At 38.6% G+C, this 27,595-nt stretch overlaps 1 protein-coding gene across 3 annotated transcripts; it reads right to left on the bottom strand.

The window, feature by feature from the left end:
• Positions 1–2,061: 2,061 nt before the first annotated feature.
• On the bottom strand, positions 2,062–24,475 carry LOC143296509 (protein phosphatase 1B-like). 3 transcript variants are annotated; one of them, XM_076608479.1, is made up of 7 exons: positions 24,370–24,475; positions 18,322–19,199; positions 13,177–13,294; positions 12,478–12,586; positions 10,343–10,397; positions 7,388–7,444; positions 2,062–4,565 (listed from the first exon to the last, which is right to left on the bottom strand). In XM_076608479.1, the coding sequence occupies exons 2-7, from the start codon at positions 19,168–19,170 to the stop codon at positions 4,551–4,553; spliced, it is 1,203 nt and encodes a 400-aa protein (XP_076464594.1). In that variant the 5' UTR covers positions 19,171–19,199; positions 24,370–24,475; the 3' UTR covers positions 2,062–4,550. The 3 variants fall into 3 exon arrangements, with proteins under 3 accessions (XP_076464594.1, XP_076464593.1, XP_076464596.1); XM_076608478.1 differs by having other exon boundaries at positions 24,347–24,464; XM_076608481.1 differs by lacking the exon at positions 7,388–7,444 and having other exon boundaries at positions 24,347–24,464.
• Between the last annotated feature and the right edge of the window lie 3,120 nt (positions 24,476–27,595).

The raw sequence follows: 27,595 nt of genomic DNA, 5'->3' as shown, positions 1-27,595 counted from the left end.
GGTTTTATAGAAGACAAAATAATAAAAAAACTGAAATAGGAATTTGAAGACTCATCTGAAAACATGCGGGAAATTTACGACGGGAAATTTACGATTACAAACCTGATATTCATAAACAGAATTTTCAAATAAGAATCTTTATTTCAAAAGCCAGTTGCTGTCAGTGATAGCAAATGCACACCACATTTGAAATGGTGGACATCAGGTATCATAACAGACGTTAATGAAGTCAAAATTGTTGATTAATATTGATGAATCTTGGGGTTAACCTGACTAAAGTGGGCATACAAAATAAATTGAAGGAACTACTGTGATTTAAAAAAAAAATGTGTGCAGTAAAGAATAAAAGTCATACACAAAATAAAAAATCTGCAGTTAAAAAACCAGAAAAACCGCATAAAGGGAGAAATGTGAAAAAAAAAAAAAAATCATGCGGACAACAAAAAATGTTGAAGAAGAAATAAAAGAGAATACAGTGTAGATTAAGGGTATGTGGTATTTTAATTTGTTGAAAGTGTTTCGGGAACTATGACTTAAAAAAAAAAATCCATTTACTTTCCTGCACATGACCCCCATTCCTCTTATTTTTGTTGTTGTTGTTGCTGCTTGCTTGTGCGTTACTTTGTATCTTTTACTTTAACTCCTATTGTCTGTGTTGCTGCCTTCCCTCACCTCTCACTTTTTTCTGTCAGTTAATACAGCTACAAACTAGGCATTAAAGCAAACACACACACTTTGTCATGAAGATGCGATGATAAAGTGAGGTTCCATGTGTAGCATGCACCTGGTGCACATAAAAGAACCCATGGCAACAAAAGGGTTGTCCTGGAAAATTCTGAAGAAAAATCCACTCTAACAGGAAAACAAATACACTCGCAGATAGGGGAAAAAGACTGTGGCATAGCACTGTAGGAATGCGCTCTCCCTGAGGAAAGCAGCCCAAATTTCACACACAAAAATGTTGTGACAAAAAGTAACAATACTCGTATATAATGACCTGCTCATGGGTAAACCTGACAATATTCATCCATGAAACAATGTCTTCCTGTTAACTTTCCCACCCTACCCCCATTCCCTTCCTCCTTTTCTTGCTATGAAATGGAGAACACCCCAACAACCCTGGCAGTCTGGAACTAGTCTGACATAAATGAAGCCCTAAACAGTCAGCCTGCTGTTTTACGCTCTTCTCAAAGAAATTCTTCAGAAATGAGCAGACAGAGATATCAAGGAATATTTGGCAATTCATTTTCACCAGTAAAATGGTGACATGATGTTATTATAAAGAACTTTAAGAGGTTTGAAAGCCCAATATAAATATACTGTTATTATTGCTATGTTGATCCATGGTCTCTCAAGACCAATGAAGTACAGGTAAGTCTCCCATTAGTCCTACCATCACTGTTTTCTAAACACATGAAACTGTAAAATAACAAATGAGACGTTCTAATTGGCAGTCTTGTGAGACCATGATCAACAACTCTTCCATGGCAACAGAAGTCTGCTGTGAATAGAAATATGACATTGTCTTGTGAACCCACATAAATTATGACCGGACCTGCTTATTCTAACAGGACTTAGGAGTAACTTGTTTTTTTCATTTGGGATGAACAAACCAAGTCCGACAGAAGCAATACCAACACAAACAATTATGCCCAGCATCACTTTTGTCTTGTGTTGCATCAAATTGTACTGCACTCCAATGCTGTGTTAATTTGCGCTGCAGAGCATCATATTGCACTGCATTGTATTGTATTGCATTACAATTTTTTGTGTGAAATTTGATTTCTCTCTAAAATAGGGAGAGTGCTGCAGTAATACTATCCCCAGCCTGACCTACTCACCAGCCTGACAGACAAAAGAAAAGTTAGTGGCTGTGCAGGCTGAAGCATTCAGCATCCAAGGATGAGATATCTGTCAGCATCATGTATAGATTTTCTAATATCTCCTCCTAACTTGGTTTACCGATGACTAAGATACAAATGTAGACATTGTGAAATACACTTGTTGCCACAATCAAATATTTCTAAATATCTCATTCATGCTCAACACAGAACAAAGCAGTAAACTGACAATCTGATTTTAATAATGAAATATAACTGTACCAATATGATGGATACAATTGCAAAACATACCAGCCACCTGCCCACAAGACTATATTGCGAGCACTTGATGACAAGTTTCATGTAGCTCCATTTGTGCTTTCCCTCCATCCCCCCCTTAAATGCTGAGTCCGTTCCCCAATTTTCATCCTTCACACTGCTACATTCCAATGAAACAAATGAAGTCAACATCAATGGCATCATTGACGACCACCTCGCCATTGAACAGAACACATCATGATGATGCCCAAGAGATGCCTAATCATAAGGAATGAAAGAAAATATTCTTATCCACATTCAGTATTGCACCTGAATGCCTTACTAAGAGAGACCAACATTTTGCCATAAATATTCACCATTCCTCCCACATCAAACATACAAACACTCAAGTCCATGAAACATCACACCATACAGCAAACTAAGAGAGAAAACACACACGAAAGCAAACATAATGCATAATTTTCAAGTGATTCAAGAACATGCATATAGACGAACTTGGCTCTCCAAACATTTCTTCTGACAATACTTAAGTCTGATATCCTCTCATACGGCTTTGCAGAAGACCCCAAGTATTGCTCTGTTTAGACCTGGCTAAACTCAAACGTCTGACACGATACAGTATTCATATGGTGGTAGCTGCCTGCTCTCAGATGTGGACACATCACAGAATGGATGAGGGGAGGAGGTGGTTGGAGAGAGGTGGTGGAGGAGAGGGGAGCAGAAGAATAGCAGGTCTCCCAGCTCAGCTGATCAGCACAGGTAGGTCAAAACTGGGTCATGCACTGTTATCACTCTGAAGGATCAATCATTGAACAGATGTACACCACGGACACACATACAGCACAAGTTGCTTTCTCTGAAGTACCGGGTCAAGTTTGTGTATTCCATTATCAACCTCTATCATCTCCGCAGTGACTAAATTTCACTATCTTCCAGTTGCTTTTTTCCCTAACTCCAGACAGTTTCTGAAGGTCAGTTTAACTTTGAGGGTGTCAGCGTGATTTCTTTAACCCAGCCCTCCCTCTCTGTGCAGAGAAAACCATGGCAACTGCTTCGTTCTGATGGCAAAATCCTCTGCAAGCTGAAGTATAAACAGTGTGAAAATATCTATTTAATGTTATCATTTATAAGTATCATTTTATGGTCCAAATTCAACTTCACACTAAAAAAAAAAGTTATAATAATAGAATAAAAATTGTATTAATCTTAAAAACAATACATAAACCAACAAGTATCTTCAAAGCACATTTCCCCTCCTTTCACACATAAAGCAAAACTTGTACTATGAAGAAACATCTAATACTGAATACATCTTTTTGTCCAAATAATCCTGCTTATACTAGCAGCAGACATTGTTGTTTGTATACCTTTGTATACATATCAAAAAAACTCAGACAACATTCTTCACAAAAAAAAGAACCTGAATATTTTACACTAACAGAAATCAACTGAATATTCTGATCATTACTCATTCACAGCATGCATATGTATTTTAACACACTCCCCTCTTTCCACCCTTATGCTACAGTGCAAATAATGAAACATCATTCTACTCAATTAGTAAATGTACACAATACACATGTGAATTATGTTCATAAATCATCTTACATTAATATATTATCATGACAAACTGGTTTATTTGTTCTCACTAGTCATCATAGTCACTCCAATTCAGACAATTGAACAGACCCACACACACACCCAAAGAGACCACCAAGGCAAGGCTAAAAAGTGTTTTCCCTATGACTTTGCATTGAACATGTACCAGTTTCTCCTAATTCCTTCACTTGTGCACAAGATGATTCACATGCATGACATGACTTCACATGTTTTGAGTTATCTGTATACATATGTACACTTTACACACAAACATACGTGAACATGTCTGGAATCAGGAGAGTGAAGACAGTTTTCTTCCACCCACCAGTGATCTTAGACAAGACAGAGATAAAAATAACCACATCATTAAAGATCAATGCTATCAACTAACAGTGCCCTTTTTTTTCTTGAAGCAAGGCTTGAAAGAACACTGGTTTATTTTCAACCTCAAATGCAAAGACAGAAGGAAAATGCAATGAATATCATCATTCAAATTTAAACATCAACCTGAAAACTTCTCACAAGAAAAATAATGTCACATACAGATCACATTTATTCATGCACACTTCCAAGCACACACATCCACACAGACTGTCACTCTTTGTATTATCAACACACAAAGAACAAACTAGTTATACCAACTACGCATCATGAGCCAGTGAGTGTTGGAGACAGGATGATATGACAGACCATTCAGAAAACAAGGATGAAAGGTGAAGAAGGAGACCACAAAGTTTGTTAAAGAAGCACAGGTATTTTTTCTCTTTCCCATCTGACTATGTTGCAAAGCGCAGGAGAGTGATGCTACCGTTGTAAGCACCTCAGTCAAATCCCATCTTCACACACCATCAGTTAGGGAGCATCCTCCTGCACACACAGAATTACATAAAAATAAATATGTGTGAATGTGTCATGTTCGCATACAACTACTAAGACAATATACGGTGGTGACAGCATTCTTGTTTGCCTTTGCAAAAGCTCACGACTGACAATTTCTATGCACAGAGGAATTTTCCCACATCCAGTGTTGAGCAGCACATACAAAATGGGTTTAAATTTCACATGTCTTCCTACACATGCGAAGACTGGATTCAGCAGACTAAGCGAAGGAGACCACTACCTGGTGGTCGAACAGGCAGAAAGGTGGACCCAGCTAAGCGTTGTAGAACGCAACTAGGGCATAGTGAGACACACAGAACACAGCTGGCTATCTACTGCATCTTAACACTGATGGACTGGCAGGGAATGAAGAAGAACTTGTGAACCTGTTGGAATGCCTTGAAAAGACATCTGCAGCTTATGGCAAGGAGATCAAAGCAAAGAAGACCAACCTGAAGACCAACAACTTGACATGTGTTCGTTCTGGTGCAAATAGTGAAGCATTTTTGTGGCAAATTTATACTTCCCGTGACACTAAAGAGGCTAATGAATGTCTGTCAACATAAGATATTAAAACAATAAACCTATGAAATTAGAAGAAAATGTATATCTTAATCAATTAGGGAGTTCCTGACATAGTTGACACAGAAAGAATCATGGTGAAAATATGTTCCAATGTAAATGTATGGTCAACAGGAATCTGCTGAAAATTCTAACATGCGCAATTTGTTTCCAAACAGTGTTTATAACCAATTTTCCCCCTGAAAATCAATCCTGCATACAAAACTGATTATGTTTACATGAGCACAAGTAAAAATTGTGGTGGAGTATAGGGTGTTCAATGGAAAGAGTGCAGAAGAGCAAGCCGCAAAAATAAGTACAAATCGTCATCATTATTATTATTATTCACTGTTATCTGCTGTCATACTGAATATCTATTATGATCACAGGCATCAAAACTAAGCATATCCCTTCTGATTTATCTATAGTGTTATTTGCAGTAATATTAACAATACCATGATCGATGATGACCTGTAAACAGCTGACTGTAATATCAAAACCTGTTCAATCCTCTCTTAGCAGTCCATTTTCAGCACAAGTGGGAAAAAATAGAATCTGCAAAAAACCATGCTTATCTTCAAAAACTATGTTCCTCTCAAATGTCTGCAGAAATCTGCTTCTCAGAAGATCCATTCAGAAACTAGAAAAACTCTTCTGATAGGTGAGATGAGCATGTGTAATGAGTTAATGGACCTTATCTATAGCAAAAAAGTGAGTAGATCTGTTGATTTCGATGGTCGTTCATGGACATGACGCACTGAGTGATATGGCCGGTCTACATATCAAAGCAAAAAAGTGAGTAGATCTGTTGATTTCGATGGCCGTTCATGGACATGACGCACTGAGTGATACGGCCTGTCTACATATCATTCTTCAAATACAATTTTGTGGCCTCCTTCAGCTCCGTTCAATAATATGTTATTGCAAACAATAGATGTGGCCCATGTGCTCACAGTATTTTGCATAAAAGGAAGTCACCGAGATGCTACTTTGACTGACAAAATGTCCACTTGTGTGGATACAGAAAGTATAAGAACAAATGGTCTTGTTAAAACAACCCCCCCCCCCCCCCACCACCCCCGGCCCCCCAACAAACTGTTGAGGGAGCAGATGGAGAGAAGACAGAAAAAAAATGGATTGACAACACTGCAGAATGGAAAAGAAAACCATTTGCTGGGACCCAGGTTTTGATACACAACTGACAGACCCAGAAGAATACGGTCAACAGTTCTGTGCTACTCAAATGACTATTCACAGAGTAAAAGAGAAGTTATGAGACCTTCACAACAAGTGTAAAACACGAGTCTTTCTATGCTTAGGGTAATATCTAAAAATTTAATATTTTCGATCAACGAGATCTCTTAAAAAAAACAAAACAAAAAAAACCCCTTGGTAATTTTGACTGCTGTCCCAATTTACAAGGCAGAATTAGGCTGCTCTGAACAGATGTATGAATTAATTTAACTTCCACACTAAGCAGAAGTTTCTAACTAAAAATGATAAAATGATTGCTGTTAACCAATGTGTCAACATATAAGTCCTAAAGTTACATTAACTCACTAACTGTAAAATGACTGGAATTTCTTTTTTTTTTCTTTTTCTTTTGCTTTTTAATTTTTTCCCCCATTTCCCACAAGTACATTGTCTTTAAAATTAAAATATGTGGAAAGAACAGATTCTAAAAAAAATATATAAAGCCAAATTTGGTGTTGACAAAGTATTTCCAGAATAAATGAATTTGTTTACCACAGACAATCATACACATTTGGACAACCATAACACAGGGTTATTATCTAAGACTCAAGCTGTGAGTAGACACATGTGAGCCAAAATTGCAGGAGATATTAATGCCATCAGTAAGAATTAACGCTCCATTACTAAACCTTAAAAAAAAGAAAAAAAGGGACTGTTAGTGTCAAGCTTGAGAATTTCAACTGATACCAGAAAATATTATATAGCATAATCTAAAAATTTCTTGATGAATATGAATAAGTCATTGATTGTGAGTGTTAGTGTGTGTTTGGAGGAGTGAAGGGGTGGGGGACATGGATGTCTGTCTCTCTCCGATCACACCAGGTGTGGTGAGCACAATGAAATAAAATTTGAAGAATTATAAACACATATATAATTATCTAAATAACTGAAAATGTAATTTATGAAATAATTCCTGGTTTACAAAGGCAGACTTCACCACAGGTTACACACATGAAGTGCATGTTTTTCATGAACTTCTGAAATTCAATACTCACCCTGGTCAAAGAAGGCAAGAGACCAGTTTTCCGCAAGGGGAAAAGTGTAGACACTTCCTGTAATTCATGTGAGAATTAATTCCTTTTCTAGGAAGTGTAATTCATGCGAGAATTAATTCCTTTTCTAAGAGGAAATAATAATCTTTGATCTGTATGTACTAAAATACAACTCTCAAGAAAATGTAACCTAAATTTTGTAAAATGTGTGCAATGAAAAGAGTCCAAAGCTTTTCCCCGCCTCCTGTGATAGAACAGTGCTTAGTCCTTGCTTCTGCTCTTTCACCTGATTGTTCAACCTGTGGTACATGTCAAACCTGTTTATGATTGATCAAAACTGGTTTGACAGCTTTGTAAAACATTGCCCTAAACAGGAGTTGGTCTGTTCAATGACCTGCAGTCTCACAATAAGATCACTGACAACTGAAAACTTACAAACCTTTACAACTGTACTGGGGTGTCACCTCTTGTGTCTTCCATGATGATCATTTGGTGAAGGGCCACAATACCCACATGGTCGTTCAGCCCAGTCACAATGACTAACAAGCTATCATCTAATGTCAACCCTTGCTTTTGATAGTTTCCGAACACTTTAAATCTAAAAACAGTACTGTTCACCCTTCTCTCAAACACTTTTTAGAACAGAGGAATTGATGCAAATCAGTCTCTAAGAACTCTGTTACTGTCCTGTGATAAAATGTTCTCATTTGAAAAAAGACATTTAGCAAATTTCACACCCGCAGACACCAACAGAATGCTGGCATCATGAAGAAAGCAAGTTAAACACACACACACACACACTACGGGAACAATAACAATTTGCAATATTCTCTCTTCTGCACAAAGGAACCCAAACAAACATGAAAGTCCAGAAAAAAACAGAAGCAAAAAGAACAAGAGAGGTAAGGCCTTCAAGACTCACTTGTGGATCTAACCGTTAAAATGTAATCTGCATTTGTTATTATAAACCTTCGGGTTAAAAGGAAAAAAAAAAAAAAAAAAAAAAGTCCTAACGGCAGATTCGAACCCGCGTATTCGGGTGAGAAGAAATTGTCTTACCTATTACACTATCGCGGCTCCTTAGCTGACGTTCAAAAATATAATATTTAAACATGCTTTTTTAAAGGGCGACAAATCAATTATTGCGGTATTGCAGTGAGAACGCTGTTTAAATCATATTATTCTGGTGTATCTTGGGCTTTAAAAAAATCTTTAAGGGCAATTAAAAATTCTTTTTAAGTCCACAGTAAAGGAGACGTGGCTATCGCCGCAATCACACTGCAACATTCAGCCGTTTTCTCTGGATCTAGATAGATATACATGTTTAGTTTCACCCGGTTGACACGGTCGATTCAATTTCTCTTTTAAGTTCATTCTAGTTTTATAGTTTTAAAGCTGATATGAAAACTGAGTATTTTGTTAAACTAACAGCATGTAGAGCCAAGTACAAGTACTTCTAAACGTCGTGTGAAGTGAAAAGGACTTCATTTTGAGAAAAGTCAAGAGTGGAAATTTTTAGGTTTTATCAATTCAAGGATATTAACTCTCCTGTTTTATTATTGTTAACTGTGAATTCCGACTGATTCTGTGGATATTTTTATGGCAGTTTGGGGCATAATCCATTAAGTGATGAGGCGTTCACAAATCTTTCTCTGAATAAATATTTAACGGTCTCCTTCTGCAACTTTCCATCACATGTTATCGTGTATTGTCCATTGAATACAGGATTGAACGGGCAGGTCAACAACTTGAAACAAAATGGCGTCGTTTGCGTTCGCGAAGAATATGAGCATGCGCTTTGAATATGTATAATATATATATGTGTACGCAACTGATTTTTGCCCATGACCTTCAGGGCTCAGCCAATAGATCTATAAAGTCCACTCGTCGTATTGATTTTAGTATTTTCTGAAAAAGACCACTTGGGCGATTGAACATAGTGAAAGCCCTGTACACTGAGAGCAAAATACACAAGCTTTTTAGGTACTGAGTATAATTTCAAAATGTAATGTTTAAGATGAGAAAGATAGTTTAAAGCAAATTACGCCCCCTAGCATTAATTAGATTAATTTCCGTTTTTTACTACCTGCACCAAAGACATGCAAAATAAATATAACTTCCATGCTTAGCAAAAGAAGTTCCTGTTTGAACAAAAAATGATAAAAATGACTGCTCTTGTTGTTGTGTCGGAATATTAGATCAAAGTGCCAAGTTTAGAGAATTAAATAAATATAAATACAACAGTAAATGCAGTTTGCATATAATTTGGCTTCTTTTATTATTTTTTTGTGCCCATCCCAGAGGTGCAATATTGTTTTAAACAAGATGACCGGAAAGAACTGAATTTTTCCTATTTTTATGCCAAATTTGATGTCAACTGACCAAGTATTTGCAATGTTAAACTTTACCGTGTACACACAGACACACTGGGTTAAAACATAGACTCTCTTTGTTTACACGAGTCAAAAAGAAAAAAAAGAAGAAAGAAAAAAGAAGAAGAAAGAATAGAAAAACAACAGAAATATTTTTCTGCCTTTACCCCCTGCTCAAAGGTTCCCCATAAAGTCTGCTGCAACAATATTCACCATCAATCACACATTGAGTTCCATCTGATGATTCATACTACCTACCCATTTCCTTTTTTTTTTTTTTTCCGTCATAAAATGAATATAAAATTCTGTGCAACAACAAATGCAGACAAACAAATAAATCAAAAACTCTCCTGAACATAACACAGTTGTACATTTTTTTCTTTAACTGGCTTTTATGTAATCTAAGCATGGAGAATGGGCCAAGGTTCTCCAAGTTACTGAAAAAAAAAAATTGCAATGCACTGCACTTGACCTGAAACATAAATTAGAGTCAACAGCTATGTTAGTACATTGCTTTAATTCTATAACTATTCAAAACTAAATAAAAGTTGAGGGACAACATTTTTCATGTTATTGTGTTCCTTACCTCTTTTTCAGTGTTTGGCTTCAGGTTATTGTAGATTGCTTCAATGGTAGTTTTTCTGCAACAAATAATCAATCCTGTTTCAGAGACTGGCAGAGGGTTTTACATTAACCAGTTCATTCAAAGACAAAGCAAAAGGTCTTGCACATGGATAGAGAATATATGCACAGAGAGAGAGAGAGAGAGAGAGAGACAGACAGACAGACAGACAGACAGAGACAAGAGAAACTGGGAAAAGCATATGGTTTTATCTATCAACTGTTGTTGCAAGAAAATGCATGCACATAAACAAGGCAAGACAGACAAATGAATCAGGGTTGTTTTATCCACCAACATCAACTTGATCAATAATAATAATTGAAAGTAGTAGAATTTCCATTTTTGAAATATTTTAATCAACTAAAGATTAAATAATAAACCAGCTGCCGCGGTGAAGTGGTTAGTATCACGAAATGACAGGAGATCGCGGGTTTGAATCACAGTGTAGGTGGGTTTTTCGACCTGTAGCCGGCTCCTACCTAGAACTGAGTGTGCTATGGGCTTCAACAGGAAGTCTGGGACCACATTGTCAAGTATCATCCACTTCACTGATGCCTCTTTCGGTGTGTTGCTCTAATTTCTAGACCAACACTGCAAGTGCTTTATCTTTTGGGCCTGGTTAACGGGATATTATTTATTATGAGAGTAAGTGTAGAGTACAGCCTTGCCACATAGCCCCAAACCTAAAAGGATCTCCACAGCAGCAACCTCCACATTCTCCTCTATCAAAAAAGAAGAACAAGAAAAAATAAAATCACGTCTCAAACTATGCCACCTTTCATGCCCTGCTCCCATAGTAACCTCCATTTTGGAGGATCATTGCATAACTGTTCACCGACTAGCCTAAGACAATAGGATCAGTGTGGGATCTGTGGAAAAAAATCATTGATGACCATTTGTACAAGCGGAAGTTGTCTGAACAATGGATTCTCTGGTTGCCCACACCTTTCCAGAAGCAGGAATGAGCTACATGCTCCCAGGCTCTTTTGGCCTTGTGTCATGAAAACCAGGACTTCTTCAACTGACTAACCATGTGGGATGAAACATGGATCCATCACTATGATCTAGAGTCTAAAGCCCAGTCGAAGCAGTGGAAGGCATGTATCCAACCCTCAGCAGGCAAGGTCATGCTCACAGTCTTTTGGGATCAGCGCGGATCACAGACAATGGATTTCCTGGCAAAGGGTACCACAATTACCGGGACATACTATGCTTTATTGCTGCAGAAATTGCTGGAGGCCATCAAAATGGAGAGACGTGGCATGCTGACCAAAGGTGTCTGCTTCCTGCAAGACAATGCCCCAATTCACAACTCACATGTTGACCAGACGGAAGCATGGTCCTGCGGATATGAAGTCCTTCCTCACCACCCTTACTGTCCAGACCTTGCATCATTTGACTTCCACCTCTTTCCAACCATGAAGTCATTTTTGAAGGGCAAGCACTTCCCAGACGATGAAATGTTTAAGGTCAAATTGTGGCTTCTGGCACAACCTGCAGACCTCTACAGGCAAGGTCTTCACAGCTGCATAAAGGGAAGGGAGAAGTTTGTCACCCTTGGTGTTATCTAACTAATAACTGTGCCAAGTTTCACTCCTCTCAGTCCATGGGAAGTGAGTCTGGGAAAATCTTTAATGAACATCCCACACAGGTTGTTTTCAAATATGTTAAATCAGAAAAGGCACTACTGAGCACCACTGAAGTGACTCAGCAGCAGTGCATGGAATGGTCTCTTCTGGTGTGCGGCCTCCTGGGGAACTAACATCGATGGTTCCTTGTGGACTGGTGATGAATAGACTGACAGATGAATCCAGGTGTGGCAGTGGCAGTATATGGGGGTCTCTGAATGAGCACCGTGGGAGTAACGTCACTGGAAGGCGCAAATGATGGGGCAGGAAAAAAAACAACAACAGAAAGGTGTGAGAGAGAGAAAATGAAAAGAAAATACCTAATAATAAAACTGTATACATAAATGTGACAGGAGGATCTTTGTTTGAATCAAAAATAATGTTTGGACAAACATGTTTTAACAATCTGAGACTTGATAAAATGTTTAAAGACTTTACAGTGGAAGGCTGAAGACTGTAGACACTACTCACTTGCTCTGGAACCCACCCCCAGGTGGAAACTGGCCCATCAGCTCATCAGCCACTGAATGCAACACGTAGCCAAAGTCATGGTTCTCCTGGGGCTCTCTCTGCAGGATCTCTGCAACAGGCACACTAGCTGCTTCAAGGCTGTAGCATACATCATGTCACATCTCTTTTCCCTCACTCCCTCTCTCTAAAATCCAAAATAAATCAACAGTTCTCTTTTGACATTATCACTTCCAACTGCATTTCATTCTTTGCATGTATACATGTCCCAAACAAACTCTTTAAAAATGAAGAAAAATTGATTGTATAGACAATAACAGGAAAACTAGTAAAAACTGAAAGTGAACACACACACACACACACACATACCCTGTTAGTGTCACCACTGCTGATACTATTGGAATCCCTTGTGCATCAGAATCAAATCATAAATTAAATTGTAAAAAATACATGCATTCTACTAAAATATTTACCAAAAGACATTCTTATTTCAAACTCTTTAAAACAAATAAATAAGATACAATGTATGTAATTTCAGAATGATCTCTCTGTCATGATCAACAGCTGGTTGTGCGTATGGTCTTTGGACTATTGTTTCAGCACAAGGTCAACTCGTGTGTTTGGACAGCCTTGCATGTGATCTCCAGAATCCAAATTTTAATAACACGATTTGAGAAAAAGATGAAATACTTGTCAACATACCTTTGACTTTGTGTTCAATCTTTTCATCTAATTCCTTTTCTCTTTGGACAGCTTCATCACACACAGTGGGAGCTCCTTCAAATGCCACTATAACAATACTCATATTATCTCGGCTGCCCTGAAACACACAGAGAACTTTGTAAATCACTGAGCTCAAATATGGGATGAACAACACAGAATGAATACCTGTATACATACAATCTGTCTCTTTATACTTGTACCACTACCGGAACAATATAAATTAATTGTACTCATCAAGATGCACACAAACATTATACACATGAATAATACATTATCATACACATATCATGTAAATTATTATCATATCATTAGTGACTCTTCATCACTTTGTCTTGTGTACATTGTTCTCAGTCTGTGTAGTTTCAAAGCAACTACTGAACTAGCCAATGTAAAAACTTACAACAGGAGCTTGCAACTTTTCATTTACACAAACCTAGGTTTGCCTCTCAAGGCCTGATCAACACTGCAAGCTTATGCGAAAATGAGGCATCCGGTCCTTTCTTTGGGTCTTTTTTATTTGTTATTTTTTTTCCTTCCTAAATTTAGAAGCTCTTTTGGCCAAGTGTCAAGAAAACCAGGAAGACTTCTTCAACAGACTAATAATCACATGGATCCATCGCTATGATCTACAGACTAAAGCCCAGTTGAAGCAGTGGAAGGCATACATGTGTCAAACCCTCAGCGGGCAAGGTCAAGCCCACAGTTTTTTTGGTATCAGTGTGGAGTAGAGATAATGATTTCCTGGCAATAGCAGATATGGTGTAGTATATTTATTTGGATCAATCTGCACAATTCAACACCTCCTTTTAACTCATCAGCACAATATTAACTCCTAAAAATGAATATCTTATTTGGTCCATACCTTCCTTCTACAGGTCTATATGATTAAATCCATCCCGCATTGTACAGTATATGGTATATCCTTTAGAAATATAAGCAAAAAGTAGACTGTTAAATTTTTGGTTTAAACCTGTTAATGAATTAAATACAACCAGAACAAACTTTCTTGTACTATCTATTGGTTTTTACACCAATCCGGCAATTGTTTGAAGAAAACAAATGATATTAATTGCTGCTGCTATGCTTTGTTAACACAACACTGAATAATATTGGTTTGAGTGGTTTATGGACTCAGCAACCTCAACCCACCATTTCACATTCGGTTCAAACTTCAAGAATAAGGTAGACCAATATTGACTCAGATGGGAAAAAATTACAACATTTTACAAACTAAGGTTATGTTTTCTTTTGAAAATTATCTTACAATTCTGCCAGAAATCATGGATTGTACATCCATAAAATTTTGGATATCAAATCGCTATCTCCCTTTTCTAATTGGGAAAATATCAAACATCCCTCATAGAGATTGAATCTGTACAAATCTTGAACACAGAGACCTTGTGGTTGAGTTTCATCACTTCTTTGACTGTCCAGCCACTGAAGAAACAAGGGAAAAAAATCCATCCACAATGTTACTGGGAAAAACCAAATGCTTCAAAATTTTGTTCATTATTGATTATTCATTGATACAAATGTTTGTTGACCCATTTAATTAGACTCCTGAAAATTATAATGAATTCTTTTAAATTCAACTGGAAAAACAAGGTACATCTCTCTGAGTCAATTTGTTTACACATTTTTCAAGTAATTCGTCCATCGTGTTTGGGATAAATGCCCATTCAATTTTACTAGCATGTGTGCAGTGTACAATGTTGGATCTCTTGTAGTTGTACAGTTAGAGAAAACTGTATATTACTCTTTTTTCTTCTTTTCTTCCTCCTAATGTATGTTTTTATGAATATCTAAACCAAACAGTTGGTTAACCATTCTAAATAAATGATCATGAGTGTTGTGCCAAATGGATTTCATTGGTTTCCTGAAATATGCAACATTTTCATGTGCCAACATGGGGTTTCCTGAAATAAACTTATTTTGATCCTCATAAAGAGTCATATTTTTCATAATATATATATATATATATAATTTTTTAATATTTTTTTAAAAAGAAAATTAAACATTTTTTTCTCAAATTCAGTAATTATTTTAACTTAAAGTTTGTGTAATTAGATAAATCTAGTAATAAATCAATATAACAGCTGGACTTGACCTTTAAATTTATGATTACAACTTCAAAACTCACTTATGTTTTCCAATGTGAGGAGTTTGAATCATATACTACCTGTTTGGAAAATTATATATATTTCATTATCTCAAACTGATGCAAACTAGGCCTGTTGGTTTGCTCTGACAGGCAAAATTTTGTGGCTAACTCAGTAATAAGATGCCCAGCCATATCCGCCCTGCTCTTGCCAATCAAAACACCATACATCATTACATAGCCAAAAGCAGTGGCTCATCATGTGGCCAGCAAGTATGCCCTATGTAAACCCAAGATTTCTCTCTTTGCCCCCACAATTTCTCTCACTTCCAGAGAAATCGTGGGATTGTGAGAAATCATGGTCATTCCCCTCCCAAGTTTTCTCTAAATTGCGAGAAATCGTGAGGGGTGGGTGGGTGGTGCCCCCATTATTTCTAACAACGTGTGAGAAATTGTGGGAAGTCCCCTTTATTTTTATCAAAAATATTTCATATGTCACTGGAGATGGTTTCTTGTCTTTTCCCAATGCAAATCTTAGAGAAAAATGAGAGAGAGAAAAAGAAATGTCAAACAGGGGAAACGACAATGACGATCATGATCCTAACAGTGGCGTTAGCCGAGACATCAAGTTATCAACAATAGATGGTGACGGTGGTAGCACAGTACTGGTTTCAAAGAAGTGCGAATGAGTGTGTGTGTGTGTGTGTGTGTGTGTGTGTGTGTGTGTGTGTGTTTCCTTATGTGTGTTTACTTGGCTGGTTGATTTTGTCTTCTATCACTCTGTTTTTAAAATACTTTCATGTTCTGAATGTCTACTAAGAAACTGAGAACCTATTTTCAGTGCAATCGTGCATGCGAAAGGATGCTGAGACAAACAGATGAACAAATGAACAAGCATGAAATGAAGAACATTCTAAATAAATGTGACAGAAAAGGCTGCATCACAACAAACATCAAAACTGTTTGGTCCAGTTTTCAAGCATCTCACATGACGGTAAAGCATTGTGAAACATCTTTGTTGCTATCACATTTACGTAGAAAGTTGAATCATTTTGATGTTATTCCCAACATCCACTGTATGAACCAGGAAAGATTCGGTCCAAGTCAAAATCAACGGGAACACACATACACACAGACAGCGTGTCAATCATTCATCTCGTTTCACACACACTCACACTCGTATGACACACACACACACACACTGTCACATCTATGATCTATACATCAATCACGGTAAAATGATGAAATATAAACTTAAACTTAATTTACGTGTCCCTTCATCGGTTCATGCCATGCCATGTATAGTGACCCCAGTGTTAACAAACTTAACATCCTTTCCACTTAACAGACCAGGTGCACCTTGCCATCGTAAGTGAGTTTCTCAATCATGGCCAACAGTGTACACGAATGTATTACACTTCATTACTTCATAGATCTCTCAGGCCTTAGATCTCTCAGGCCTTATAGACATCCAGACAAGTCATACCATAATAAATGTGGCACCCTTCTTCATTGTAATTTCTTTTTTTCAAATCAAATAATGAGAAACTGCATCCTCAATTGTAAAAAATTTAATAATGAAAATTTTTTTTCAAATTTTTATCCATGGCCCTTCATTCATAGCAACGCCAGATGCAGTTCTTTTCATCTGTATGCTAACCCCCCCCCCCACCCCCCCAAAAAAAAAACAAACAAAAAAACAAAACAAACCCAACCATATTATATATATAATAATTAATATATATATATATATATAAATGCTGTGCACAGCATTGACAAATTACGATAAAAAATAAAATCAAGCACCAAAATAACATCAACCTCAGCAAGAGAACAACTTGACCTATAGAGCGAAAGGTGATACATCGTTAATTTCTAATAACTGCAAATTTATGTGTAATGACAAATACAACAATAAGAGAAGAAGAAAAATAATAATGTCTGTAAAAGTTCAGAACAGCATGTGTAAATATATCTTATCCTCATATATATGCAGGTCAATAAGTCTCAAGTTTGAAACCCAGAAAGCTATTTCCACAAATTCATATATTTAGACACAGAGAGTGGTGTCTGAAATGCTGACAAGTTCTCAACAAACCAGCTGAGTAGATTGGCGATTTCTTTTTCAATGGATTTAAGATCATTACAACAGCCTTTCCGTTTCTTCATTATTCTCAGAATGCTCATCCTGAACCACCCATATATATATATATACATATATATATATATATATATATATGTGTGTGTGTGTGTGTGTGTGTGTGTGTGTGTGTGTGTGTGTGTGTGTGTGTGTGTGTGTGTGTGTGTGTGTGTGTGTGTATGTACACAGTTCCACTGCTTGCAGGCCACTGGAAGCTGTCAATATATCAGGTCCCCATAGCCACACACCAAAGGAGACCCTGCACTGCTGCTGAGTCACTTTGGTGGTGTTCGGTAGTGCCTCTGCCAATTCAACAAAAGCGTCCTGCTGACAAAATAATTGCTTCATCACAAAGCCAGTGAGCACCCCCCTTGGTTGGAGATCGTTGAGTACTTTGAATGTCCAACAGTCCCTTGACACTGTCAACATTTATGACAATGACATCCTGAACTCATCACTGATAAGTGGAGGGGAAATTAAAACAGAGGTCACCATGACAGCTGGGCATAAAAGGCCACAGATTTTGGGACAATTTCTTCCCAATCTGATGATACATGTATAAAGAGCCGTTCAGTCCCTCAACCACAATGTTCATCATTTTTTTTTTTTTTTACATTCCTGAGTAAGTTCCAAGGCTCACCCCAATCTCTCTCTCCAACTGACACCCTGCTTTGTGTCTGTCTGACTATTTGCAGATAAAGACGAATTTTCATCAAGACATCAGTGACTCAAATTATATAAGTGAAGCTCAATCAGTCATCACACACACACACGCTGACAGGCATACACACACACACACACACACACACAAAATGACAAATAAAACGTGTACAGACACATTGAAACACTTGCACACATCTGTGACTATTCTCCTGATAAGTATTACCTTGATCAAACAAGTGTCGACGACTTGATTGCACACTTCTTCTAAACTGGAAGAAATCTTCATTCGACTGGTGATGAATGCACACAGTTCATCATTGGTCATGACATCCCAAATGCCATCACAAGCTAACACCATGAACTCATCTTCGGGACTTCGCTCCTCCACAAAAATCTCCGGCTCTGGTGACACCAGCTGCTCGCAGGGACCTTTCCCTTCCACATTCTTATACTCATAGTCTCCCAAAGCTCGAGAGACTGCCAGAGAGCCATTTACTCTCTGGATCATAACACTGCCACCAGCATTCTGAATGCGTTCTTTTTCACCAGGGTTTATTGGTTTGTGGTCTGTGGTCGAAAAGGCACATTTGCCATGACGACATAGAATAGCACGGGAATCCCCACAGTTGGCAAAAAAGAGAAATTTGGGTGAAACAATACTGCTCACGGCTGTTGAACCACTCTTGTCCTCACCAGATAACATCTCTGGGATGGTACGCATTTTCTCATCCAGCGTCAGAAATCCTGTCTTTATGCCTTTGGCGACATCTTCAACTGAAGGCTGGATCTCTGTACCATCTTTCAAGTTCAATTTGAAATCTTCATTTTTGATAATATGATTCAGCAGCTCTTCTGCACAGAAAGCAGACACCCTGGCCCCAGCATGTCCATCGAAGACAGCAAAAAAGGACCAGTCCTTCAGTTTGGCATGAGGGATGCTGACTACAGCTGTGTGAGCATCCTCCATCTCCACTCTCCATCCCTGCATGCTGCACAGGCCATAGCGCAGTTGATTGCCAACTCCTCCTTCATTGTGCTTTTCTGTCTTTGGCTTTGGTAAAAAGGCACCCATCCTAACAGTGCATCTAATCTTCACCAGATCTGCAACAAAGAGGGGAATATGTTTTATTCATCAGCTCAAATATGACAATTAAAAACAGCTGATGTTGCACCTTTAAGTATTAAGACTTCAGATCATGACTTACACAAGATCTCACTCTGTGCATGTGCTTGCAAGTGTAACTATGGATGTATGTTGTTATGAATGCATGTATACATGTGTGAGATAGAATCAGAAGGGAATTTTGTAAAAATAATGCAACATTTGTTACAAAAACCTCAAATTTCAATCTTGATAACTGATAAGCCAATTACATAAATTCATATTCATTGATTTCTCTATAGTATCAGTTTCAAACAATTTGATCTGCATCTTAAAAGGCTGACACCTTCGATGAATGATGCAGATGATGCTTGCTGCCTGCAGTTCTCCACTAAGTATTATACTTCTGGTTCATCTGTTCCTAATGGAAGCAAGGACAAAAACTTGCTGCTAAACATCTGGTAACTTCCCATACTGCAACTCCCAAGATCAACTGTTGCAAATGCCTGCCCACTTTGTCACTGCTTTGGAGACATAGTAGTTTTCTTCTTTTTTTTTCCAGCTGAACCCTCTTCTCATTACATGCCTTGAAAAATGGCTGAATAGGCCATTGTTTCATAGTTATTATGATGTTACTTAATCCATTTGCTGTCCACTGTACCACACTTAAATCACATTGCTTGTCAAAATCATGATCCATCTAGCTGTATAGGTCTGTTAGTAATACTGCTAATGACAAAGGAAAACAAACTATTAAAAATTGTAAAGCAACAAAAACAGGACCCTTAGTTTTTGACTCACTTGTGTAAACAAGTGTGTGTGTGTGTGTGTGTGTGTGTGTGTGTGTGTGTGTGTCTGTGGTAAACTTTAACAGATATTTTCTCTGCAAATACTGTGTCAGTTGACACCAAATTGGGCATGAAAATAGGAAAAATTCAGTTGTTTCCAGTCATCTTGTTTAACTGACTCGGGACAACAAGTTTTCTCCCTTGCTTTTCCCCACAGACGGCCCATTTGTAGGGGTTTGGAAAAAAATTACAAAAAATACAAAATACTGTGTAAGAAAATGAAACTTTCAGAACTGGTTTATTACGTATTGAGCTATTACATATAAAAAAAAATTTCTCATCTTATTTTTACAGTTTTGCCATATGTAGAAAATACTGCCAATTTTTCACCCCGAATCACCATACCCATGCTCGCTTTCTGCATTAAATTCGCTTTCTTCTTCATCATCATCCACCTCTTCAATGTCCGACCCTTCAGTTTGTAGCATTTCAAGTACTTCGGCAACCCTAAAACATTGCCGTCACTGCCTTGTTCGCTTTACAACATTCTGAGAAGAGGCCGCTTTGCTAACAGGCTGGCACGCGAGCAGACGACCGGTCAGTGAGTTTGTCAGCGTGTGTGCGAGACAGGCCACACATCCCAGACTAACCAATCATACTATTCGATTGTGGAGTGACCCAGAATAGCGCACTCTGCTTGGCTAATCACAAAATCACGTGTACAGCGCATGATGGAATTTTACTTTCGGAGAATGCTATTCCATTCCTTTGTCCGAAACCGAATACGTTTTGTGTAGGAATGCGTGAGCATTCCTTCGTCCGGAAAGAGTTAAAACAATATTGCACCTCTGGGATGGGCACAAAAAAAAAAAAAAATGAAGCCTAATTATATACAAACTGCATTTACTGTTATATTTATATTTTTTGTATTCTCTAAACTTGGCACTTTGATCTGATATTCTGATACAACAACATGAGCAGTCATTATTATCATTTTTTGTTCAAACAGGCACTTCTTTTGCTAAGCATGGAAGTTTTATTTATTTTGCAAACGTTTTGGTGCAGAAAGTAAAAAAGGGAAATTACTCTGTAATTAATGCTAGGGGACTTAATTTGCTTTAAACTGATCTTTCTCATCTTAAACATTACATTTTTTTTTCTTTTCTTTTCTTTTTTCTTCTCCCAAGCTTATCCATCATATTAAATACAGAGCACTTTTCAACCATTTTTAAAATCTCTCTTTTTTTTCTCCTAACGATTCCTTCACAGGATAAAGCGTGAAGCACAAGTGAGTCTTGAAGGCTTTGCCTCTTGTCTTATTTGCAATAAAATTCAACCCTTTCTTATGATTTTTTCTTCTTCTTTTCTACACCAATAAAAAACACCCCCAAAATGCCAGTGTTTGAAAATACTCAACACGTTTTGATAAAATATTCAACTTCATTTGACATTTTCTTTTTAATTACTTATCTAAGTGAACACTGAATGTCTGCTTTTTTTCTTTTTTTCAAACTGACTCAGTAACATGATACTGACAGAACAACTGTGATATTTGGTTTGATCAATCTAAAGCTCTTAATTGATAGAAATGTAAGGGAGTATGCATAGTAGAGTGTGCGACTGTATGATTTTTTTGTGCTTGTGCATGTGTGTTTGTGTGTGTGTTCTGTAAGTGTTAGCCAGTAGAGAGACAGCTCTAGACTTAAAGGGAATGAGAAAAATACAATTATAATACAAAGAAAGAGAATGAAACTAAAGACAGCAAAGGATCCCATAATTCAAGAAACATGTCAACAATTTTCACTACAAATCTATCCTTAGTGTTAAGTCAAACTCTTGATTTAAAACAAAACAACAAGAAGAATTGATAACATATCAATTGATATGACAAAATGGTTTGAACTGCTGTCTGGTGACTGGGAGGACATGTGTTCATGCCTAAGTACAGAGGTGGAGTTTCAGCTCCTGCCCAGATTAGCATGTGCACAGAGCTCAAATGGCAAAACGATGACAGCACAGGCCAGGACAACCCACCTCACAGATTCATCTTTCATTCTTTGGAAGCATTGCTAAAATTTCCTAGCACTGCAGGTGTCTGCATCTCTCACTGATCTCAGGCCTTGTTGACACCCAGATATATTGGTGTTATAGTGTGCCAGCAGTGTCACCCCCCCACCACCCCCACTCTGTCCCCCTTCCCTCCCCATCCCTTCCCCCCCCCCCCCCCCCCCCTCCTTGCCCCTCCCCTTCTTATCTCTCTTCCCGCTCCATTCAAAGTCCAGTCTTTGAGGTTGCACAGACACCGCGCCACCCTCCCTCCTTCCACCCCCCTCCTCACCCCTACTCCCTAGTCGGCCGCCTTTGGTCAGTGACGCTGTGTCACCAGTCCCAGCTGTAGGAACACGTGCAGTTGTGTGAGGTCTGCCGCAATCCCCGTGCTGAATTAGATGTCAGCGTGTTTGAAACAGACGAGTGTCGGCATGTCAGAACATCCCGTGTGGCGGCCTGTCTTTCAAGTCGTTCCCCATCTCCCCTTTCACAAACACAGCTGAGGTAGATGGTGGGACTTCAGAACGTAAGCTAGGGAGAATTTATGCTAATGTGAACTTTGATCATGCCGGCTAACATGCCAAGAGTTGTACTGTCCTGTCTCCCCAATCTCTTTGTGACGTAAACGGGTGAACTTGTCGTCATAGAATGTGTATAGACAAGTGGTTGAATTGTAGCAAATCAGATCAATCTGCTGAATTGGACGAATCAGGATTAAGCAGTGAATCTGTCAGTCATTCACGTAGCATCATTAGGACAAACAAAGATTGGTTATTTCAGTTCAACTAGTTGGGGGAGTGAGTGTTGTAGCTTGCATTAGTATGCACAGTATGTTGTGGGAAGGGATAAAAATACTATCGTTAAAGGGATGCAGTAGCAGTTTCCACTCTGGAGGGGACACTCACTCAATCTGGTAGGTCCGTAACAAAATGATTATTGTTGTCAGTTTGGTGCTTTGCAGCTGATGTTCTGTGTAGGTTGAATCAGAACAGGCACTACTGAACAATACTGAAGTGATCTGTCAGCATTGCAATGTCTTCTCTGGTTTGTAGCCTCCCATCATGCAACCTAATATGGATTGTTTCCCTATGGACTACTGGCACTGAGACTGCATCAAACACGAGTGTCGTTGTACTGTGGGTGTAAATTGTAATACTTCATTCCATCATAGAAATTGTGTGTTTGAAATGCGACAAATAGCTGCACAGCATACTTGGATGACTAAAAAATAAAACTCCTGCTTCTGTGGGAACATTATCAAATCTCATGTTTCAAACGATAGAAGTTATAAACACAAAATTCTCTGGTAGTCTATGTTAAAATACAAGGAGCAAGGAAATTCTAGAAAGTAAAGCCTTTGATCAGCAATGCAAGTAACCAAACAATCTATTTTTGACAAAAACTCAACCCTGACATATTAAATGATATTTTAAAATTCTTCAGATTTTGCTACCCTCAATTACACCAAAAAAAACTGTGTAAATTTTAACTTGTAAACTCAAATTTTCCCTTGCTTTCATTCTTTAAAAAATTTTTTTTTAAAGGAAACAATAAAAATATACAATGACATCAGTGTCAGTAATAGTTTGGACAATTAAGCCAAATCAGACTAAAAATTAGTCATCATCAATGATTAGCCTGATGCTGATGGCATTTCCCATGAATACATTGTGCATCAAATGTCATTATATCATTATATCTTTACAGTTCGTCAATGAAAACAGTAGCATACTATTCTAACTGGTAAATGAATGAACAAAAAAACCAACAACAACAACAACAAAACTTTACAAACAAGTTATCCTGATCTGCTTAAACCCCTGATCTACTGTTTCTATTTTCTCACACACATACTCAAATCCTTACATTTAAGCAGCATAAGAATCCAAAGCCAGGTTACACAGTCTTATACAACATTGGCTTTTCCAAATATTTATGTCTTGTATGGTCCTGAAATTTGTGAAAACTTATTTCATATGAATAATGTACGTCGCTGGACCGTTTTTCAATGGCACTCACCCTGACGGATATTCAATAATCGAATACTGTATACCTTCCCTTCTGGTGTGATTCATATCAACAGGCCAGTCACACTCACATAACTCACAAGGAAGAGACCTATTTTTCATCATCATCATGAGCATGATCATGCTCTCTTGAAAGCTGGATAGTAATCAATCAAGCAGACAATCAGTATTATCACCATGGATGTAAGTTACACATTCTGTTTTACCCAAAACGTAATGTTGTCCTGCACTGCGACATCAACCTGGAAACAAAATTGACAGGAATAAAATGTAGTCACTCACAAGTAGTAAAGAAAGTCTCTTACTGCGTCACACAAATGAAAGAAACAAAACCATGTTCTGAATCAGACGACAAGTTCGAAACGCAGCAAAACATGAACGAAGGATGTGCCATTTGGGCATGCGCAAAATACGAACCCGGATGAACATGTCTTAAAATAGTTGACACCAATGACATCATCGTTCGAACTTCCCATTGAGAATCAAGACTACAGGGAAAAAAAACCAACAACAAACAACCCCACCCCACCCCACCCCACCCTAAAAAAATAACAACTTTCCGTGAGTTTCGTGTCGTTTTTCAATTCTGTTTTCAGTTTTTACTGAGTGCGTGAATTTGTGAGTATTTAATTGCTTTTGCTTCATAACTTTTGAAGCACTTGTGGAACGAAATACGGAATAGCAATATATATATATATATATATATATATATATATATATATATTATCTCACGCGCTGATTGCAAATCATTTGTTAAAGGGCACAAATTATTCAGTAATGAACCACGAGATGGTATTTTCTACTCACGGCGCCCATCATGATTCCGGCGGCCAATTCTTTTTAATTATTGATAACTCGGAACTGAGCTGCCGGTGGCTAGTGACTCGGGTCACGACATGACTGCTGACCGTCAGCCAAAGTCACGGTCCTGCCCAACAAGTGTATGTCAACCGTTTCAGTTTCTCAAGAATCATGGAATCGTCACTACGTTCGGCCAAGTCCATTTACGCTACACCACATCTGCTACAGGCAGACTGATGCCCGTGACCAATGACTGAACAGCATAACCCAGCACGCCGCTAGGGGCCTTCACCGGAGAGTTCATGGTGCCGGCGAACAACAACAAAACAAACAAAAGTGTAACAACAAAAACAACAACAGCACTACCGTTCATGCGTGTTTACTCCGGCAGCCAAACTGTTATATAAGGGGCTTATTAAAAATGTTTGTCAGTACACAGTGGCCCCGGCCGCCGGTCACCGACCGCGCACCAGCACTGACGGTCCGAGTGGACTGGATTCACAACTATTTCAAGTTCATTCACCTGCTTTTACAGTGCCGTCCCAACTGAAGCTGACGAAGCAATCACACAATCAAATAAACAACTGAATTAAATATTTATTTTCAATCAGTGTATATATACTGGTATATTTAATAAATTTTGAAGACCCGGGATCACTGCGATCATTGCCGGCAGGCCTAGCTATTTCTAAATCTTCCCCATATAGAATTCTGTCTATAAATCCCCACTCCTTCAGCCCACTACACCCGATTTTCTAATTATAACTCTTACTCCTATCACTTTAGACACTCAGTTTCAGTTCAGTAGAAAATTCTGTAATAATTTTAGAGCCACTGAGTCTTCTCAGTCACCCATATGCTATATATATATATATATAATTTCGCGGCGATACCTGTTTGAAAAAAAATGTTCAGCGTTGAACAATTGCTCAGCTGGCACATTTCCCCCACACTGAGGTGCTCAGTGCAAATGTCTACGCGATTTCGTTCAAGTTTATGATTCAATCGTTACAAATTTTTTTTTTTTAAACTGAAGCTTATTGATCGGCCAATATAAATCGTCTACACATTCTCAGTCATGTTTTATTTTCGTTATTTCGTTTCTTCGTAAGAGTTAGTGATCAGTTATCACATCATACAGTCACTGCTAATTATCGTGTACATAAAAAAAAAATTATGGGTTAGAGACACATCAGTTCTCGAGGTCACTGCCACGGAAACGGTGCACCATGAGAATTTTACCCCCTAAAAAAAATGGGCTCTATGGCGTCTCACCCCCCCCCCCCCTCCCCCGCCTTTACCTTCTCTTCAAACACTAAAATTCTACTGCTATCTTGTGCTGACTAGACCCGGGCAAATGTGTGTGTGTGTGTGAGAGAGAGAGCGAGAGAGAGAGAGAGAGAGAGAGAGAGAGAGTGTGTGTGTGTGTGTGAGTGTCCGTGTGTGTGTGTCCGTGTGTCAGTGTGTGTGTGTGTGTGTCAGTCGGTGTGTGTGTGTGTGCGGCGTGCACTGTGTGTGCGTGTCAGCCGGTGTTTGTGTGTGTGTCTGTGTGTCCGTACTGTGTCAGTGTGTGTGTGTGTGTGTGTGTGTGTGTGTGTGTGTGTGTGTGCGGCGTCAGTTCACTGTGTGTGCGTGCCGCGTGCGACCAGCGTCAGTGTCAGTGCCGGTGTGTGTGTATATGTTACAAAACCTGTGACCGTAAAGGCAATTTCTTAAGGCATTTCACATGAACCTGTCTGTTGGTAGTCAGTGTGTTTTATAACTGACACAGCTGTAGTTTATTTGTTCACACTCACAGTCCCCTTCATGAGGGGCCCTAGGCCTATAAGGAATAAACCACTTGAGTCTGAGTCTGTGTCTTCACTGAGCAGCCTATATACCACTACCATACCCGACAGACATAGGGATCTTTTTAATGTGCAAGATCATGCGGGCACTGACATATTACTGGTGTTGCAATATGTCAGTCTTGCCGGCCGGTATTCTCAATATTTGTTCACAGCTTAAAAAAAGAAAAAAAGAAAAAAAAAGGGAGGGACTCGCGCTATCGTCACTGGCTGTAATTTATCCAGGCGGGGTAAACTGAACGACTACACGTTACTGAGAAACTGCACTTGAAACACTTCGTGTTATCTCCTGCTGGACCTGAAGGACTGATCGGAGGGTGAAGACAGCGCTTCTAGGTACGGTTATATGTCGACCGTGTTCAGCCGTTTAATTGAGTGAGGTGTGTGTGTGTGTGTGTGTGTGTGTGTGTGTGTGTGTGTGTGTGTGTGTGTGTTGTGTGAGTGTGTGTGTGTGTGTGTGTGTGTCTGTGTGTGTGTGTGTGTGTGTGTGTGTGTGTGTGTGCGCGCGTGCGTGCGTGTGCGTGTGTGTGAGCGTGCAGTGCGCACGCTCGAGTCTTTCTATGAATACGGATGCGGCCATCTCGGATCAGTGCCACCGGCTGATGCAGTCAGTGACTGACTGATAATCAGTATTCGTCAGAAACCGTGATATACGTACTTACAGGACCACGGTCCAGTTTAAACGATCCGCCACCTGCCTGTCCACAATGAGAAGATCACACAGAAAACAAGAAAATAAAGAAAATAACGAATTACAAAATAAACAGGGAAAAAGTACCGGCCGAACGAAACTGATGGCCGGGCCCCAAGATGACCAAGCACTGTGACGGAAGCGAAAAAACGCGTGTTCTATTTATAGACACACGTACAGAACCACGGCGAG

The sequence above is a fragment of the Babylonia areolata genome, chromosome 21 (genome assembly GCF_041734735.1).
Source record: "Babylonia areolata isolate BAREFJ2019XMU chromosome 21, ASM4173473v1, whole genome shotgun sequence".
NCBI classification, from domain to species: domain Eukaryota; kingdom Metazoa; phylum Mollusca; class Gastropoda; order Neogastropoda; family Buccinidae; genus Babylonia; species Babylonia areolata.
Note: the sequence above shows the minus strand (reverse complement) of the source record. Positions and strands in the feature narration are given on the sequence as shown.

Coding starts and splice junctions, on each gene's coding strand:
- LOC143296509 (XM_076608479.1), bottom strand. CDS start 19,170: ATGGGTGCCTTTTTACCAAAGCCAAAGACAGAAAAGCACAATGAAGGA. Junction 13,295..18,321: donor TCGACACTTGTTTGATCAAG/GTAATACTTATC, acceptor TGTGTGTTTCAG/GGCAGCCGAGATAATATGAG. Junction 7,445..10,342: donor AGCCAAACACTGAAAAAGAG/GTAAGGAACACA, acceptor CATGAATTACAG/GAAGTGTCTACACTTTTCCC.